The following is a 17,813-nucleotide window of genomic DNA, read 5'->3' on the forward strand; positions in this document are numbered from 1 at the left end:
CCAGGTAAAATCTTTACATTTAACAGCGACTGTAGACGACAGTAGACGACATGACCACTGATACATACATACATACATACATACATACATGTAATAAATACTAATGTTAGTAAACAGGGATTATCACATTGGCTTCCATATAGGTCCTTAGGCAGTTGTAATAGTCTTCTGATGGTTATATTGGCCTGAGGCAATGCCAAGGACCAACATAGCTGTCAGAGGACCATTACCACTGCTTGATGACCTATTAATAGGTCTTTTTGTGGTGACCTAAGAGAATAGAAAAATATACCCAGGCTTTCTGCCAGAAAATAATTTGAAGGTACATAATAAAAACTACTAGGTGGTTTTAAGTTTGAAATGTTTTTGAAATTGGACACTGCATTTCATGTGCTTTGACAAAGTTTAAACAGCAGTTCTCTTACTATCATCTTCAACCCCCCCCCCCCCCCCCCCCCCCCCACCCCCCCCCACCCCCCCCCCCCCCCCCCACCCCCCCCCCCCCCCCCCCCCCCCCCCCCCCCCCCCCCCCCCCCCCCCCCCCCCCCCCCCCCCCCCCCCCCCCCCCCCCCCCCCCCCCCCCCCCCCCCCCCCCCCCCCCCCCCAATATATATATCCATTAATTTCTAAGATTTTAGGGTATGTAATTTTACCCTCCGTCACCCTCAGACAGAAACCCTGATTATCGGAGTTAAAATTCGTATTAGAGCCCATGGGCAAATACAAGATTTTTTCGTCATGGTCCCACTATGTTGTGTATGTTGCAGGCCATTTGCAACGTATTACAGTACGTTAATTAATAATTATATGATTATTTTTTATTTACACTGTTTATCTGGATTTATTGCTACTTTTAAATCTATAAAATTAACAAGTGTTTCACTTCAATGGATACTGGATGACACTTTTATTGACATGGTGGGTGTAGTTACTATTGTGCTATTGATAAAGAAATAAAAACAACATTGCTACACCTGCAGCTTGGTTATTTAGATGGCTGAAAACTGTCACAATAAAAATGATTTTTTATTAGAGTTAAGTACAGTGAAAATCCTCTAAACCGGACACTTACGGAACCAAGTAAAATATCCAGTTTTAAGGAATATCCAGTTTAGAGAGGTTCTGTTTTGTACTGATATTTTAAAAAGGACTGTGATAAAATTCCGATTTACAGATGGTCCGGTTTTGAGATGTTTTGCTGTATATCGGTACCTGAATGTTTTGAATGTTCTGCTGAGCTTCTGTGTTCCCCATGTTGGCCCGCGTCAACACATCAGCAAGTTTGTTGAGAATGGCGTCAAATGGTCCCTGTTCCTCCAATGAACGTGTGAGATCAATCTACAATGGATATAAAACAAAAAATGTTGGTTAGAAATCTTTTGTAGAATGACAAAAAATCTTTCTTTTGTCAAATAATCTGCTTGATGACATTTTAATCTGCAATAGATAAAAACAAAAAAAACGTCTGTTAGAAATCTTGTTTATGAAATAACCTGCTTAATGACATTGCAACACATTATTTAACTAGAATCTTCTATGGGTCTAACATATGTAACATAGTTTGTTAGTTTGATGTTGAAGGGATTGAATAAAACAGTTCGAGATAATGGTGGGTTGAGATAAACCTAGTAGTTTTGATAAATATTTCATCAACCTCTGAAAATATCCTAGACTAACAAAATAAAGGAGGTCAAGATAACAACATTTGTACTCAATATACAGTGGAGGCAGGACATAGCTCAGTGGTAAAGCACACGCCTGATGAGCGGTTGGTCTGGGATCGATCCCCGTCAGTGGACCTATTTCTCGTTCCAGCTAGTGCACCATGACTGGTATACCGGTCTATGGGATGGTGCATATAAAATAACCCTTGCAGCGGATTTGTTTTCTAAGACTATATGTCGAATTTACCAAACGTTTGATATCCAATAGCCGATAACTAATAAATCAATGTGCTCTAGTGGTGTCGTTAAACAAAACAAACAAACTGAAAATGGGACCATTAGGGGCGGGACATAGCCCAGTGGTACAGCGCTTGCTTGATGCGCGGTCGATGTGAGATCGATCCCCGTCAGTGGCCCCATTGTGCTATTTCTCGTTCCAGCCAGTGCAAGGCCGTGGTATGTACTACCATGTCTGTGGGATGGTGCATATAAAAGATCCCTTGATGTTAATCAAAAAGAGTAGCCTATGAAGTGGCGACAGCGGATTTCCTCTCTCAATATTTGTGTGTTTCTTAACCATATGTCCGACGCCATATAACCGTAAATAAAATGTGTCGAGTGTGTCGTTAAATAAAACATTTCTTTGTTTTTTACATGGTCCCATGGGTGTCTGATTTAAAAAGGTTTCACTGTATACAGGGCACAATATTTCACGAGAACCGTTGTTCTGTTCGTGTGTCAATTACACAACTTTAAAAATCACGAGAGCAGCCAATTGGTTATGTGGTAACAATTACATTCTAAAATTAAAAGTACCATATATCAGTAATGAAAATGAAAATCAGTTTATGATTTTGAACCACCAATGTAGCACAGTGCAGTTCAAGTGTTTTAGGATTAGGTAGGCCTAACTCATTGGTTACAAGAACTATATTCATGTAACTGAACAATCAGTTACCTAAGTAAAACTCACGTGAATGGACTTCCGGTTACGGTACCTAAGATTATGAAATATTGTCTTCTGCTGTATGTAAATTGTAATTGCAACATGTGACATCAGACACAAAAGCCACTGTAATCGCAAAGCTACCTAATTAGTTGTATTTAAGAAGTCTTTTGTGTATACTTTCAGAGACAGAAAAAAATGGGTCTGTCGAATGATAACAGGGGTTTTGCCAGAGGATAAAATGAGTACAGCGCCATACCAAATTTCTTTTGCAGACTCATTTTTTTTAAGTTAACCTTTTGATAAAATTAATGACTTATCATTACTATATGATTTTCTTAACCCTAATCCTAAATGTAACCCTTGCTTTCTAGGGGAGGCCCTCCATATCCCTTGTTGACTGTGGTTGCATTCAATTCAATACCCAAAATAAAAATTCTCGCTTTCACTCGTTAGATACATTTTAAAACAATTTGTTGTGAGATAAATGGTATCTAACAGCCACTCATGTATTATTCTTTATTTACACAAGCAGAACAGTTTATATCACTGGGGCAATTCCACAGTAACACAGGTGACATTCAGGCATGTCTATCAGCCTCTACTGAATAACTGATACATCAAGGTGCTCTTGTGTGCTTTATGATAACGTAAACTGGCTAACCGTGTTACATATCCCAAACATATTAAACACTGGCAAAGGGTTAGGCAGGGAAGTTCCAAAAGGGTCGGTAACACAAGTAACGTGGAATCGGACAAAGTTTTGAAGTATCATGGATTTTTATTAAAAAACACTGTGAAGTGTGTACAGGTAACAAGTTGATATCGAAGTGTGTTCATAGATGGAAATATGACCTACATGTACCAGCCTAAAATAAAGGATAGTTATTCAGTCTCCATGAGTCTGAGTTGGTGGTAACACACGTGACAGAAAGTAACACACGTGATACTGTCTGAAAATATCACCAGAACCACTGAAAAAAGACATTCAAAGCAATCTCAAACATATATCATATACTATTACTATTACATATCAAGTTTGACTTTCATGATGATTTAACTATTTGTGAAAGAGTTATGACCCTTGAACTTAGGTTGTTTTCTTAACTTTGTTTTGCAATGCCTCAAGATATCGAGCTAAAATTGTGTATGTAGCTTTATCATGTTCCGTTACAAATCAAGTCTGACTTTCATGGCAATTTACCCATTTTTCACAAAGTTATGGCCCTTTTGAACTGAGGTATGAAAATGTGCTTTTCAGACAATGTCTAAAGATATTGAAATGGAGTATTTCATATAGCTATATCATGTACTGTTACAGATAAAGTTTAACTTCCATGATGATTTACCCATTTCTCAGAGTTATGGCCCTTGAACTTAGGATATATGAAAATTTGTTGGACCCAGTAGGGAACATGTATTGAATTAGCAGTACTCTCAGAATGCTGATTAATCATTGGCTTTTGGGTGGCTATTGGATGTCAAACACTTGATAATTTTAAAATGTAGTCTGCTACATTTTTCCATTATTAGCAAAGGATATTTTATATCCACTTTCCATAGACAGCACGGCACATCCCATGGCTTTTGATATACCAGATATAGGGCATTGACTGGGATGGTAAAAAACCAAATCAGAGGATAGGTCCTATGACTAAAGAACCCCAGGCAATTACTATTGTGACCGAGTTGGATCCCACCACTTCTCAAACAATGAAGACAACATACCTGTACAATACTTAGTAAGATTTTTCAGATATACATGCAGACCCATACAAATTCACTCAGCATCGATTATCGATTAGTTCTGTATTCTCAAAATCAATCCACAGTGGAGCACCCAACCATTTAGATTATAGATTAGCTGCCAATGCTGGAAATATTCGAAACAGGGTATGTGAAAACCGTACCACTGTATGTTGTCTTCCCACGACTTCAATCTTTCTTGATTTTTGTCAAGTGTGGTGACTTCTGCCACAAATTTCCTTTCAGATTTGTTTGTTAAAAACTTCCCCAGCAAGAAATAATCATCAAGAGAAATTAAATGCAGCCATTTGAGAATGCTTTGGGTCTTGTGCAGAACTGCTTGAATTTCTGCTGCTAGGACTACAACCATTAGAATTAATATCTTGAGGAATCTTATAATCTTGACTGACTTGGAAATTGTTCTGGGGGATGAGATTATACCTTTCATCATTATTATATAACAACAGGTCTTCATTATTTACCAATAATTTCATAAAGTGTCAAAATTAACAAGATTTTCGTTTATTTTTTTACATATTATTTTTTCTAACTTCAATTCATTTAACATCAATTACCCCCCAATCTATTCTAAACAGTTCTGATATATATATATATATATATATATATATATATATATATAAGAGGAACTAATGACATTACAAATCTGAACAATACAAATATTGTCCAGGGTGTCACGTGTGTTACACATTAAGTCATGTGTGTTACCTTGAATGTTACGTGTGTTACTATGGTTTGCTGGAAAAAGAGTTAATATTTTTTTTTGATTCATCTCTTGTGCAAGAAGCCTTCACTAGATATTAACAAAGAATCCAGCTTGGCACCAAATTTTCTCTCAGCTTTGTGCAGTAAAATAACTTTTGTACTGTAAAAGTAACACATGTGACATTGAAAAAGGCACGTATGACTGAAATATGAAAATATTATGAACAGTTGTTTATAACGGTTTGGAGACTGATATTTACTATATTGTTGAATGACTAATTTGGTTTAATTGCTAATAGTTTTTTATGTTTGTTGATAAGAGCTACAGTCTGCAATGAGGCATTTTCCCCGTCTACTCAAGATAATTTTAAGTAGCTCAAATAGTGGATAACAGGTTACATATATGAATTATGAAGTGCGGTTTAGTTATCTGGGGCCTTTGACCTTGCAAACTAACAATAAAACATAATCAGAAAGTATGTTTTGGATTTTCACCCTGAGGTTGAAGTTTTCATGGAACTGCCCATTACATTATTGTCTCATCAGTATGAATTAAAAAGGTGAGATATACAATATAGGTATATTACTTTTCAATGACAGCGGTGTTGGTGAAACTTGGTTTATAGTGGCACCTACATTTATGGAAGTTCATCACAGTGCACTGACAAGGTTTAAATGGTAGGTGAGACATTTAATTTCACAGAATTCTTGTTTCATATATACATTGTATATATTATGCTTATAGTATTTTCATGAAGATGAGGGCTTGCAAAGCTTTGGATTGATTTACAAGCCCTTAGGATTTTACATTTTATGAAAAACTAATTTTGTTGGTTCCATGCCCTGTGATTATCAAACACTGCTTTGGAAATATCTTGTGTAATAATGATAGTGGTAGATTATGTTAATGATAATGGGCAATGGAGTTTTGATTCCATGATGCTGCCAACATGCTGACCGGAAACGATTATATCAATGAAATCTTGAGTTCTGATTTTATATGATTTATACTACCTCAGGCATTCACCTTTCTGAACATTATACATTTGTGGTATGATAACATGATTGGCAGACGTCAAAATAAGCAAAGCGTCTGGTAACCCATGGACAGATTACTACAAAATACAGTCACAGTAACCTATAGTTTACAACACATTTATATCTCCATTATTATCAGGCCCATAGGAACGATATCTGAAGTACATGTGTATGTACTATAAAGTCCCTTCACAGACGCACTGTCACTGGAACCACCCCCTCCCCACACCTGCCTGTTACTGACAACGGTCGGGCTGCTGGTGCTCCCTTGTACAAGCTGTCTCTTCTTCCACCACCCCAACCCTTTCCTGTCCTGGATAGAGGAGCTGGCTGAGGCCAGCACCTGGACCCATGACAGGCGTGTGCTACAACAGCTTGCTCTGAATGTGCACATCAAACCTCTTGACCTGACATTGTCACTTACCGGTAGTTAATCATTCACCGGTATATCACTATTCTCACTATATACTGATATCTGTATGTGTAACTATATACTGATATCCGTATGTGTATCTAAATATCAAAATTTACTGGTAGATGGTGTGGTTTTGGTTTAATAAGATTTTGTGGAGACAATTCTCGACTTTCTTGACATGTGGTAATCTCCTGGTAACCTGAACCTGTTTTGATATCTGAATGGGAAAAAAGTCCAGTGGCAAATATGTACCACCATTATTACATTTCAACTTATTTTCATGCTTATATCCAATTAAGGTTCAAGCATGCTGTCCTGGGCACACACCTCAGCTGTCTGGGCTGTTTGTCCAGGACAGCGGGTTAGCTGTTAATTGTTAGTGGTTAGTGAGAGAGAAGAGGGTGTAGTGGCCTTACACCTGTCCATTGAGTCATTAAAACTTGCTCTGGGTGAGAGCCGATACCGAGCTGCAAACCCTGTACCTACCAGCCTTATGACTACCGTTAGCTTCCCTTCTGCTGCTCAAAGGTCCATTATGTATTGCATCAAGAATGTATTGCGATATGCCAATAGTAGACCAAACTGCATGTAGAAAGTATTACGGCATCAGATGTAGCTTACACGAAAAGTATTGCGACCATAGCTGGTACTCAACGATAATAAACATAAAAACTCTCTTCAAAAAGCAAATGCTTTGTATCAGCGTTGAACAGTGCTTACACAGGGTGTGTGGCATGTTGTGTTGTTTTAACTAATAGCTATAGCTTATATTTAGTGGCAGGTATGAGATGTGTATTATACACTCAGTATGACTGAAGTAACTCAAAATGTCATGTGTTGATTTTTAAATGTGTCTTTATAAAATGCAGAAGTAAACTGTTAACGTAATAGCATAATACCGTAGTTTACTAGCAAAATAAATGTTGAAATTTGTAACCATTGAGAAGCGATGTCCTGTGGGTTTACCAAACCCATCCATGGCATCGACTCCTGAAAAAGCTGTCAGAATGACTGCCATCAACAAGACTATAGAAAAATCCCTGGCAACTCTACCAAATAAGATTACAAGTGCGAGATCACAATGTTACTGGGAAGTTTGGCCAGTGAAAACCTGCTACACCCTTAGATAATATACAAAGGTGCAACCGACTGATGCCACCCATCCTACAAGTTCCCTGATGACTGGCACGTGACACATTCGGCCAACCACTGGAGCAATGAACAGGCAATGCTGGACTATGCTGACAATGTGCTGGTTCCATACACAAAAAGGGTGAGAAAAGAATTCTGACTACCAGCATGACAGAAATCACTAGCAATCTTCGATGTATTTGCAGCCCATAGATGTAAATAATTTTTGGACTTGCTATGTAAACGGTCCTTTGAAGCGTGATTTGTCCCGGCTGGCTGCACCATGGATGCCCATGGATTTAGCGTTCATTTTAAATTAGCAATCAAGGGAAAATGTACTGAGTGGTATGCTGACACTGTGGCCAAGAACATAAAGGCAAACACCAAAAAGCCTGTAGACTTAAGAATCAGTTTGGTCAAACTGTTTCACGCCTGGTGGATTGTGTCATGCATTGACCAGTTATCGAAAGACAAAGAAACCATTACGCTTGGCTGGGGATTATCAGGTCTGCTGGCTGTGGTGTAAACTTTACTCTGAAAATAAACTTTAGTGTAGTTTGCTAGAACTTTACACAAGCTGATTAACAATGATTCCTGTTTAGTTTTGTTCACTGAACTATAGATTGATAATGCAACAAGTCAATGTATTAAAAAAAAAAGAAGGTTGTTTTATTTGTAAGTAAAGTCGCTATATTACTGGCATTTACTGCGTGGTTAAAGTACTGAAATGATTAGTTGTTCGCAGTTTTTGCAATACTTGTTGTTCACAAAACGTTCATGTTCTACAGTATATATCTCAGGAATTTCAAAAGATAACAAAGCACTAACTACCTTGTAGGACCACTTGTGATCTGTTTTGTTTTTATCACATACCCTCAAATTATTTTCTGGCAGAAGCCCAAGTAACTATGATATCTGCATTAATTGTCATTTTGAATTACAGTAGCTACAATTTAGATGCCAGTTTCCTAGTACTTGTAGCTGGATTCGGATTCAAGCGATGGTTTCATCAATGGCAGCGTAAATCACTTGTCTATCACCAGCTCCCTCTTTACTGCTATTGGTACAACCTCAGTGACATTTATAAACAACTAGACTGCATTTAAAACCAACAGTTCTGTTCTGTTTATTATTCAGATAATAAACAAAACATGACTATTAAAGAAACCAAATGTATACTGTTAAAAAAGAAATGCATAGGCAAAATATTCATTGAATTATCTCTTTAATACAAAGTGGCACAATTTCGTTATTTATATTTGTAACACAGTGAAATTTAGCATGAGTATGTGACAAAGTTCTTGTCACCAAACAGCGTCGCACGAGGGCGCTGAAATCAGTACCTTGTGTAGCCACCAGCAGCAGCAATCACTGCGCGACATCTCCTTGGCATAGACTGAATGAGTCTCTGAATCCGGGCACGTGGAATTCTAGCCCATTCTTCCTGCAGTGCATGTGACAGATGCGGAAGCGTCTGAGGCTCCAGGTCACGCTGGCGTACACGTCTGTCCAGTTTGTCCCATAGATGTTCAATGGTGTTGAGATCTGGCAATCCTGATGGCCTTGACAGCGCATTAATGTTCTCATTCTGTAGGAAATCCATCGTTACACGTGCCGTATGCGGCCTGGCATTGTCCTGCTGAAAGAGTTCTCTCTGTCGATCCAAAATGGGAAGCATGTGATGGCGAAGAATTTCATACCGGTAGTGTACAACTGTCAGGTTGCCTTGTACGAATACAAGTTCACTTCTGCCGGTGCATGAGATGGCTCCCCACATCATGACACTCCCTCCACCGAATCTGTCAACTTGGGTGATGCAGTTGTTGGCAAAATGTTCATTGTGGCATCTGTAAACACGTTGTCGTCCATCACGTTGCTGTAGAAGGAAACGTGACTCATTGCTGAACCATACTCGCCGCCAGTTTCCCAAGTTCCATCCCTGTACATTCGTACACCAGCGAACATGTGAATGTCAATGTTGACGTAGCATGACGGGGCCAACATACGGTCTCCTAGCCCATAAACCAGCTTCTCGAAGTCCGTTCCGAATGGTTTGTGCAAACACCCTTCTCAAACCAGGTATGCGTCCAGCAGTGATCGTTGCTATGGCAGTTCGGTGACGCAAGTGCAGAACCGAGATGTAGCGATCTTGTGCTGCAGGTATTTGTCCCAGAGACGTGAAATAGTGCTCTGATGGACGTTCATGTGGCGTGCGACTGCTGACTGCGATTCACCTAACTAGAGGCGGACTATTGCAATGTTTCGATTCGGCAGGCTTAGTCTGTGCATCTTGTAACTCGTCTACGTCGAAATAGAAATGAGGCATCATTGCGAGCATTGCAGCTTTAAATACTCATCACTACCCCAATCTCCCCCCCCCCCCTTATTTACCACCTGGCTACGTCCTGCCACTTAGTCAATAAAGGGGCAGGACATAGCCCAGTGTTTGCTTGATGCGCAGTCGGTCTAGGATCGATCCCTGTTGGTGGACCCATTGGGCTATTTCTCGTTCCAGCCAGTGCTCCACAATTGGTATAACAAAGGCTGTGGTATGTACTATCCTGTCTGTGGGATGGTGCATATAAAAGATTCCTTGCTGCTAATCGAAAAGAGTAGACCATGAATTGGTGACAGCGGGTTTCCTCTCTCAATATCTGTGTGGTCCTTAATCATATGTCTGACACCATATAACTGTAAATAAAATGTGTTGAGTGTGTCGTTAAATATAACATTTCCTTCCTTAGTCAATAAACAAATGTTTATCTCAAAAATGTTTCTCCAAATATTTACATGTGTTAAAGGGACATTCCTGAGTTTGCAGCATTGTAAGATGTTTCCGACTAATAAAATAGTTCTACAGTTAAACTAACATATTAAATATATTTTCTTGTTTAGAATACCAGTGTCTGTATATTCAATGCAGGCTGTCAAGTGAGGCGCTGGGTCAAAAAAATCGGAAAATCGGAATTTTTTTTGCCTGAAAATAGGGTTAAAATAGGAATTTTGCCCACAAAATAGGAATTTTGTATAAAAGTAAATGTCCCAAAATAGAGAATATTGCAGGGGTCAAGTGAGTGAGCCATCTCAAAAAACTAAACATGGAAATAGAAAACCATTGAACTGATAATAATACAGGAAAATAAGACAATGTGTATATCATAGGAATAAAATAGGCACTTATTTTGTTTTAAGATGGCCTCCCAACACTCCTTATAGCCATCCCGATCCACCACTTTTTATTCAGACAATGCAGTGGTTAAATTTGGTTCTTTAGGTTCTTTTAAAAAGCAACACAATTCCTTTTATGCTATTGAATAAGTTACAAGGTCAAATTTTAACTCTGAAATGACAGGGGTGTTGACTGAAACCCCCCCCCACAAGGCATTGCTGATCTAGTGACACCATCAAAAACAGCAGCAATGGCACTGTGTGTGTGTGTGTATGTGATTGAATGTGGGTATGTACAATATTTTTTTAATTAGTATTCTCTTGGTAGATCAACTGGATAATATACTAATAGCTGGATTTAGTAGCTGTGTGCTAACTGAATTGGTAGAAATATGTCAAATAATTATGATACTGCAGGTGTGCACATTTAATAGAATACTTGTTACGGTAAGCAAAGCACAACCTCCAAATGAGCACTGAAGTCCTACTTCCTTAGACACCATGCACCAGTATATCAGAGGTAACCCTAACAGCTTCAGCCTGACTTCGTACAATTTAGATGTGATGAGAAATGTGGAAAATGTAAGATATTTGCACAAAAACCCACCCACCCACCCAATTTAGCAGTTGTTTTGTTTTTGTTGTTTTTTTAGAAAAAAAAATTAGGCCACCAAAATTTAAAATATAATGGCCATATACAGCCCTAAATCCACTCTGGACCAGTAGACACGTAGTCACTGTGGAACTCTGTACAGTTACACTTTGAACCAAATTCAGCTTCTACATAATTCACCACAAGTTACATATCAAATTTGTAGACTGAATGTATACTAATAAAGCATTAATCCAAATGCCAAGGTGCAAATACACTAATAAAACAATAATCCAAATGCCAAGGTACGAGTAACCATAAAGCTTGAAAATAATAATATGACAAACACAAAACTGTAATTGTAATAATAACCATTGTGAAACCAAGAAAATGCAATGATACTGAAAGTACCATGGTGAATTCTTGCAAGTCATTTTTCCTTCTTAGTAGGAACACTACCCTCAGATTCTCCGGTCTTCCTTCTAGTAACTTTCTTTGTTGGAATAGCCTTATCCAACAGCTTCATTCTTTTGCTATCCAATTGCTTCTATTTGTCTTTTATTATCTTCAAACGTTGCATTGCTTCTTCTCGATTGCTTTTAGCAACATCAAGCATAGTTGAAGCAACTTTGGCACTTGGCTCATTCACTGGTGATTGATTGATGGCACAATGTAATTTTTTTGTAGCATCATTCAACAGTTCATCTGCTTCCTTTATGGAAGCTATTGCCTGTTCCTCTTTCTTTTTCAAGTCTTCATCCTCTTTAGCCAATAATTGTTTCTTTTCCATCATCTGTTTTCTCTCTTTTCATCCTCTCTGCATCATCCATTTGCTTTGCCTGTTCTCGATTTCTTGCTTCTTGAAACTTCTCCTCTTCTAATCTTGCTAGATATTTTGCATGTGCTGCTCTAACAATTGCCTTCATCTCCTTTGTTACAGGTATCTTTGCTGGTTGGTTGTCAAATGGATCAACGAAGTGAACAGCATCTTTCACAGCATGTAGACCACATATTGTGATATCACTTAAAGCAGATCTTTCTTTTGTGACTACCCTGGCATTGATGGATAAACTCCTCTCAGATTCTGCATTCATCTGTGCCAAAACAAGTCCTGATTTCAAAATATGTGGCAGTACAGAGTACCTGCTAGTGTTGGTTACTGATTTAAGTGCAAATACTTCATCCCAGTAGTGCTCAATTCTTTGCTCTTTGTTGACTGCAGCAACATCACCATCAGCTTGCAAGGCTTTCCATTCCATTCCAATATTTATTTACATGCTCATATACCACGAAGGTTTCAAAAATGTCTGTCCTGGGCATAATCTCTGGCCTTTGCCAGTGGGTAAGCCATTTCCAGAAAAGGGTGGGGTTTTGAGTTTTCAACAAGGGCAGATTTACCAAAAAGACAAAAACATATGTAAATTCAGCGACTGCGCGGACTGACTAGTGAAAAGTAAAATGGGCCGTGTTCTGACTGGCTAACCATTTCGATTCCTTCGGGTCTAACTAGAAAAAGCTAAAGTATACTGAGACTACTGCCTCCTAACAGTCATCTAGGACTAATGGTGTTAAAATAAAAAATAAGTTTGACTGCTAAAAAAAAAAAGGGTTTTAACTCTTCAAAATTTGAGCAAAAGGGTAACGGGCGCCAAACTAAATTTTATTGGACTACCGGTTATAAAAAATGAATACAGAGATTTTGAAACTCCATCGAAAAACGTTCCCAAAGTTACATTCGATAAAACGCAGATACCTGTACCTAAAGTTAAGGTGTGAATTCTCGGGGAAACTGGAGCTGTCGGAGAGATGGCAGCAGGTCTTTTCGCTGGCGTAGAACATGAACAACCGTGGAGTAAGTGCAGGGCCGCAGACTGCACTGAGCATCTGTGTGAAGAGACCTATTGTCAATCTTCCAAAACAAGATGCACTGTCTGTGATCTGCTCCCTCCGATGGGTCACGACCACTCGCCGGCGTACTTCCAAAGGTCTTGTGAGGGCATTTCGTAGCTGTCCCCGTCCACCATGGCTCCAGTCTGTGGTTAGCGTATTCCCCGCAGTTTTGGATTGACACGTGTCCTCCCTAGATGTATGGGTGGACCACGGGTCGAAGTCCACCCGGGGGACCGCTCCATTCGTACTCGTCCTTCGGGTACGGGGGACGGCTTCCCTCGGCGGCTTGGTCTTGGCTGGTTGGGTGGCCGGTGACCAGTCGCGTCCGGAACCGCCGCCGTGAGTAACAAGTGCCAGACGGCCACTTGACGGGTGCGGTCGTTATTGACCGCAACACCGTCGACGTCGACTGCAGGGGGTGCCAGATCGAAGTCGGTGTGGTGGCACTCGTTCTTTGGAACATCTTAATGTCCTGGGTGGAGACGGGTTCCGGGGTTGCAGGGACGATGCCGTTGCATCTGCTCCGGAGGACTCGGTGGGGGCGGGGTGACAGCGGGAGCGCCACTGGCGGTTGAGCCGCCAGCTTTGGCCCCCCTGCAGGAAGATTCGGCCGTCCCTAGCACTGGTTTCTTTCCTTCTTCTTCCTCTTGGGCCCCCCTTTCACTCTTCTGGCAGGCGGGTCCCCGTACACAAAGCACGGTCGCCCGTGACCCGGTGACGTGACGCGAGGGCTACATGGAGCCGAAGCTGGCAATCAGTCCCCCCAGGTCGGGGGGGGTAGCCGAGCCAGCGCAGGTTCCAACGTCCACCTTCATCGAAAGGCCAGCACACAGCAAAAAAGAAGGCTTTCCACTCATGAACAACAACATTAATGTCATTACCATGCCATCGATATCACTGGACTAAAAAAATAATTAGTATGTATGGCTCAAAGTCACTAGGCCTAGACTGAAAGGGTTGCCATTTCCTTTCAGACCTTCTAGTTGGCAGAGCATTCAACAAGGTCAGACCATTACCAAAAAACGTCAAAAAACTGGTTGCTTCCATAAGGCGGTGCCAGGCAGTTGTCAAATAAGAGGCCACACCCTTTATGATTGCATTGTGACCTTGGTGGTGAAAATTAATAACTGGAAGCCTGTAACCATGCATCCCATCTGCATATTCAGATTTCAATGACTAAGCCACAGATATCACAATATGCCTCATAGCAAGTCATCTGGAGCAAATGGTGTTGCTAAAAAAAATATGGTGTTGCTAAAAAAAAAAAAAAAAAAAAAAATATATATATGAAACTGGTCAAAACTGCAAAAAAAGAGGGGGAAAATAGGAATTTTCATCAAAAAGAGGGCTAAATAGGGACTTATTAAAAAAACATAGGAATAAATAGGAAAAAATTGGATACTTGACGGCCTGTCAATGTGTTTCTGGTTGTCTTAATATTTGTAAGAAGCCCAAGCTGGATTTTTTGTCTTCAAATAATTTCGTAAGTACGAAAAAATAATTTTTAGGAAATGAAATGAAATTTAACCTAGTACAAATAGAACGATCAGAAACACGTTTAATATACAGCCACTAATATTTTATACCAAAAAATATATTTGATATGTAATTACAATCATTAAAAAGTCTCTGTTAGTCGATAACATCTTAAAAATTGCAGCAAACTCAGGAATGTCCCTTTAACTGCTGTATTACAAATAACATTTATTGATGTTTTTTCATTATTTTTTAATCTTCATATTTATATCATTTTTGCTGCTATGTTTAGAATATAATAATCAAAACTAGGTTTTAAAGGATTATTAACAACTGCTAATTAATCAGTTGAAAATTGATTAGCACTAACTATTCAACATTTAGAATTGTGTAGTAAAATGTTGCATGGAATCTGAAATTACACTACACGAAGGCTGGTCTAATATTAAACCAGACTTTATTACGTAAGCATTATTGAAATATTACTGTTCTGAATAAAGCAACGATCGCTGGATGATACAACAGTCTGCAGACTATGGGATTATATATGTACTATTACGGTAACTATTTAACATGAGCAGGCCTTGCAGTCTTAATAACTGAGATCAATAGTGTTGAGCTGAGACTATATTCTACATAACAGTTAATGGTAAATAAAATGGCACAGATGTCAACCAGGATATAAGTACATGCACATGTACATGTATTGTATATATTATCTGAACCCTGCTATGTGGATGAATCAGACAGCCATTTATTAATTGAATAAATACCATATACAAAGTAGCATGTATACCTCTGTATGTAAATACCTACATCTACAGTAGACATTTTTGTCCATAAATGTTTTTTAATTTCTCATCTTTACAGGCCATTTAGAATTATTAACCTTTTCACAAGCATAAAAGGATTATTTGTAGGCTACTACGTCAGGAAATACTCTGTTTTTAAAATTTTGATTAGCAACATTTCCAGTCAATTAAAAATTGATTAGCAACTACATTTTAATGTTTTAAAATTGTGTAGTGATCTCTTAAACTTGTGTAGCAAATCCTGACTTGTGTAGCAAATCCTGACTTACTTGTGTAGCAAATGTCCTGTTCCATGTACTGCTAACCCCTCCGCCCCTTAAAGTGAACATCAAGATTGTCGATCTGTAGGAGCTACATAAATTATCAACTTTCGGTTTTCATTTTAATAGTACAGTGAAACCTCTCTAAACTGGGTCCAAGACAAAAGTCTGGTTTTAAGAGGGATCCGGTTTAGAGAGGTTAAGTTCTGCCTTCATATTTAAAAAGGGTCTCTGTAAATAAAAAGTTCAAATTTGAGGGAATTCCGGTTTACAGAGGGTCCGGTCTTGAGAGGTTTCACTGTATATAAGCTGGCCTTAACCGACTTCCCACCCATAGTATGTAATTTGTAAGTGGACGAAAATGTTTATTGAGTATTTAATCAGTACTTCAGTAGTTTTAATCCTACAATCACTTACACAGCTTTAATAAAAATTAAAGGTGCTGTATTGCTACAAATAAAATGTTTCTATACATAGAATTCTTGGTGCATAAAGCCTCTTCCATTGACCATTATAACTGTATTACGGTAAAGGATTTTCCCTTTCACTAAAACAATCAACTCCAAAATGTAGCCACAAGCATTTTACAGTCAAACCTGTAGTATGGTATAATTACATGGTAGCAACCACTCATTAATGGGAATATCAAACAGTATCAAAGACAGTTAACTGTTTAATACAAACACACGTTAGGGCTTGAAACGACCTGTGGCCAGGTCATCAAGTATGACCAATGTCCCATTTGGGCGACTTATATATTTAAAAAATCATGTCGTTAGTCGCCCAAATAATATTATGTGGGCGATCTTCTTTAGAGCTATAACATATGAGCCACTATTAATATTTGTATTCCACATTAAAATCATGCTCGTGGTTCACTTACCACAATTTGCCAACATTCATTATTTTTTTGGCCACCATATTTTTTTGTGAGTTTCGAGCCCTGTATGTATGTACTGTAATACACGGATATATACTATTAGATTTTAAGTAAGAAAACCAAAGTTTTAAGACAGCTGCTTAAGAGATGAATATGTACACAGGTTTTACTGTAAAAGCAACTTTGACTGTTGGTTATAGAATTGTACAGTACTCCCATACATGTGTGTACAAGTAGTTAGATATTAGTAATGAAGATGACTCATGTTAAGTAATTCCGTATTGCAGTTAGATGCACAGATATTAAGACTTCCTGACGATTGCTACGTACATTTGTATGCATGACACCACAGACAAAACACTCCTGTATGCAAATGATTTAAATATTTATAGTTGCCGAATTTTTGTTGTGAGTCATACATTTAAGTGTCACATGACCATTTGACAACAGCTGCTATTGAATGTATCAGATTTGTATCTAGTGAACTTTGAAACGTAATTCTATAAAGAAATGTGATAAAATGTTTTCTAGTTCAATCAACTGGTAGAAAGTGCCAGAAAGCCATGCTAAAAAACATGTCTAGCACAAGCCCGTAGACGGTAATGCAACCTATTCATTGGCTAACTGGTCTGGTCGTTTAGGAGGTGGATGGCTGTTGCTACCTGTTTTTACACAAAGGTAGTATGTGATATCATGAAATATGTTACGCTGCATGTTTTCTTTCTAGTGACATAACATATATCAGCTGAGAGAAGGCTTGTGATGTTACAGAACAAAAATAAAATGCAGTGAATTTTATAATTATATTAAAATTATAAGACTGGTTGAACTAGAAAATATTTCTGGCACTCGTCCTTTTGTAGATAGTTTTTCTGGCACTCATCACATGAAAACCAATCCTTGGAGTTCGCTAAAGCTTGCTCCAAGGATTGATTTTCTTGGAACTTGTGCCAGAAAAACCATCTACAAAAGGATGAGTGCCAGAAACTATTAGTCTTATACATGGTAGATTTCTGTAATATTATTAAGTTAGTTAAAAACAATTAAGGACTAGTTGTCAAGCAAACATTAA

General features: G+C 38.7%; 1 protein-coding gene across 2 annotated transcripts in view; it reads right to left on the reverse strand.

Moving 5' to 3' along the window:
* The window catches only part of LOC121371138 (inositol-tetrakisphosphate 1-kinase-like), a 57,894-nt gene that overhangs the window by 26,517 nt on the left and 13,564 nt on the right, over positions 1-17,813 (reverse strand). For both annotated transcript variants that reach the window (XM_041496807.1, XM_041496806.1), the window contains exon 3: positions 1,213-1,338. In XM_041496807.1, coding sequence (XP_041352741.1) covers positions 1,213-1,338 — 126 coding nt within the window. The remainder of the gene's footprint in view (positions 1-1,212; positions 1,339-17,813) is intronic.

This window comes from Gigantopelta aegis, chromosome 4 (assembly GCF_016097555.1).
Source record: "Gigantopelta aegis isolate Gae_Host chromosome 4, Gae_host_genome, whole genome shotgun sequence".
Taxonomy (NCBI): Eukaryota; Metazoa; Mollusca; class Gastropoda; order Neomphalida; family Peltospiridae; genus Gigantopelta; species Gigantopelta aegis.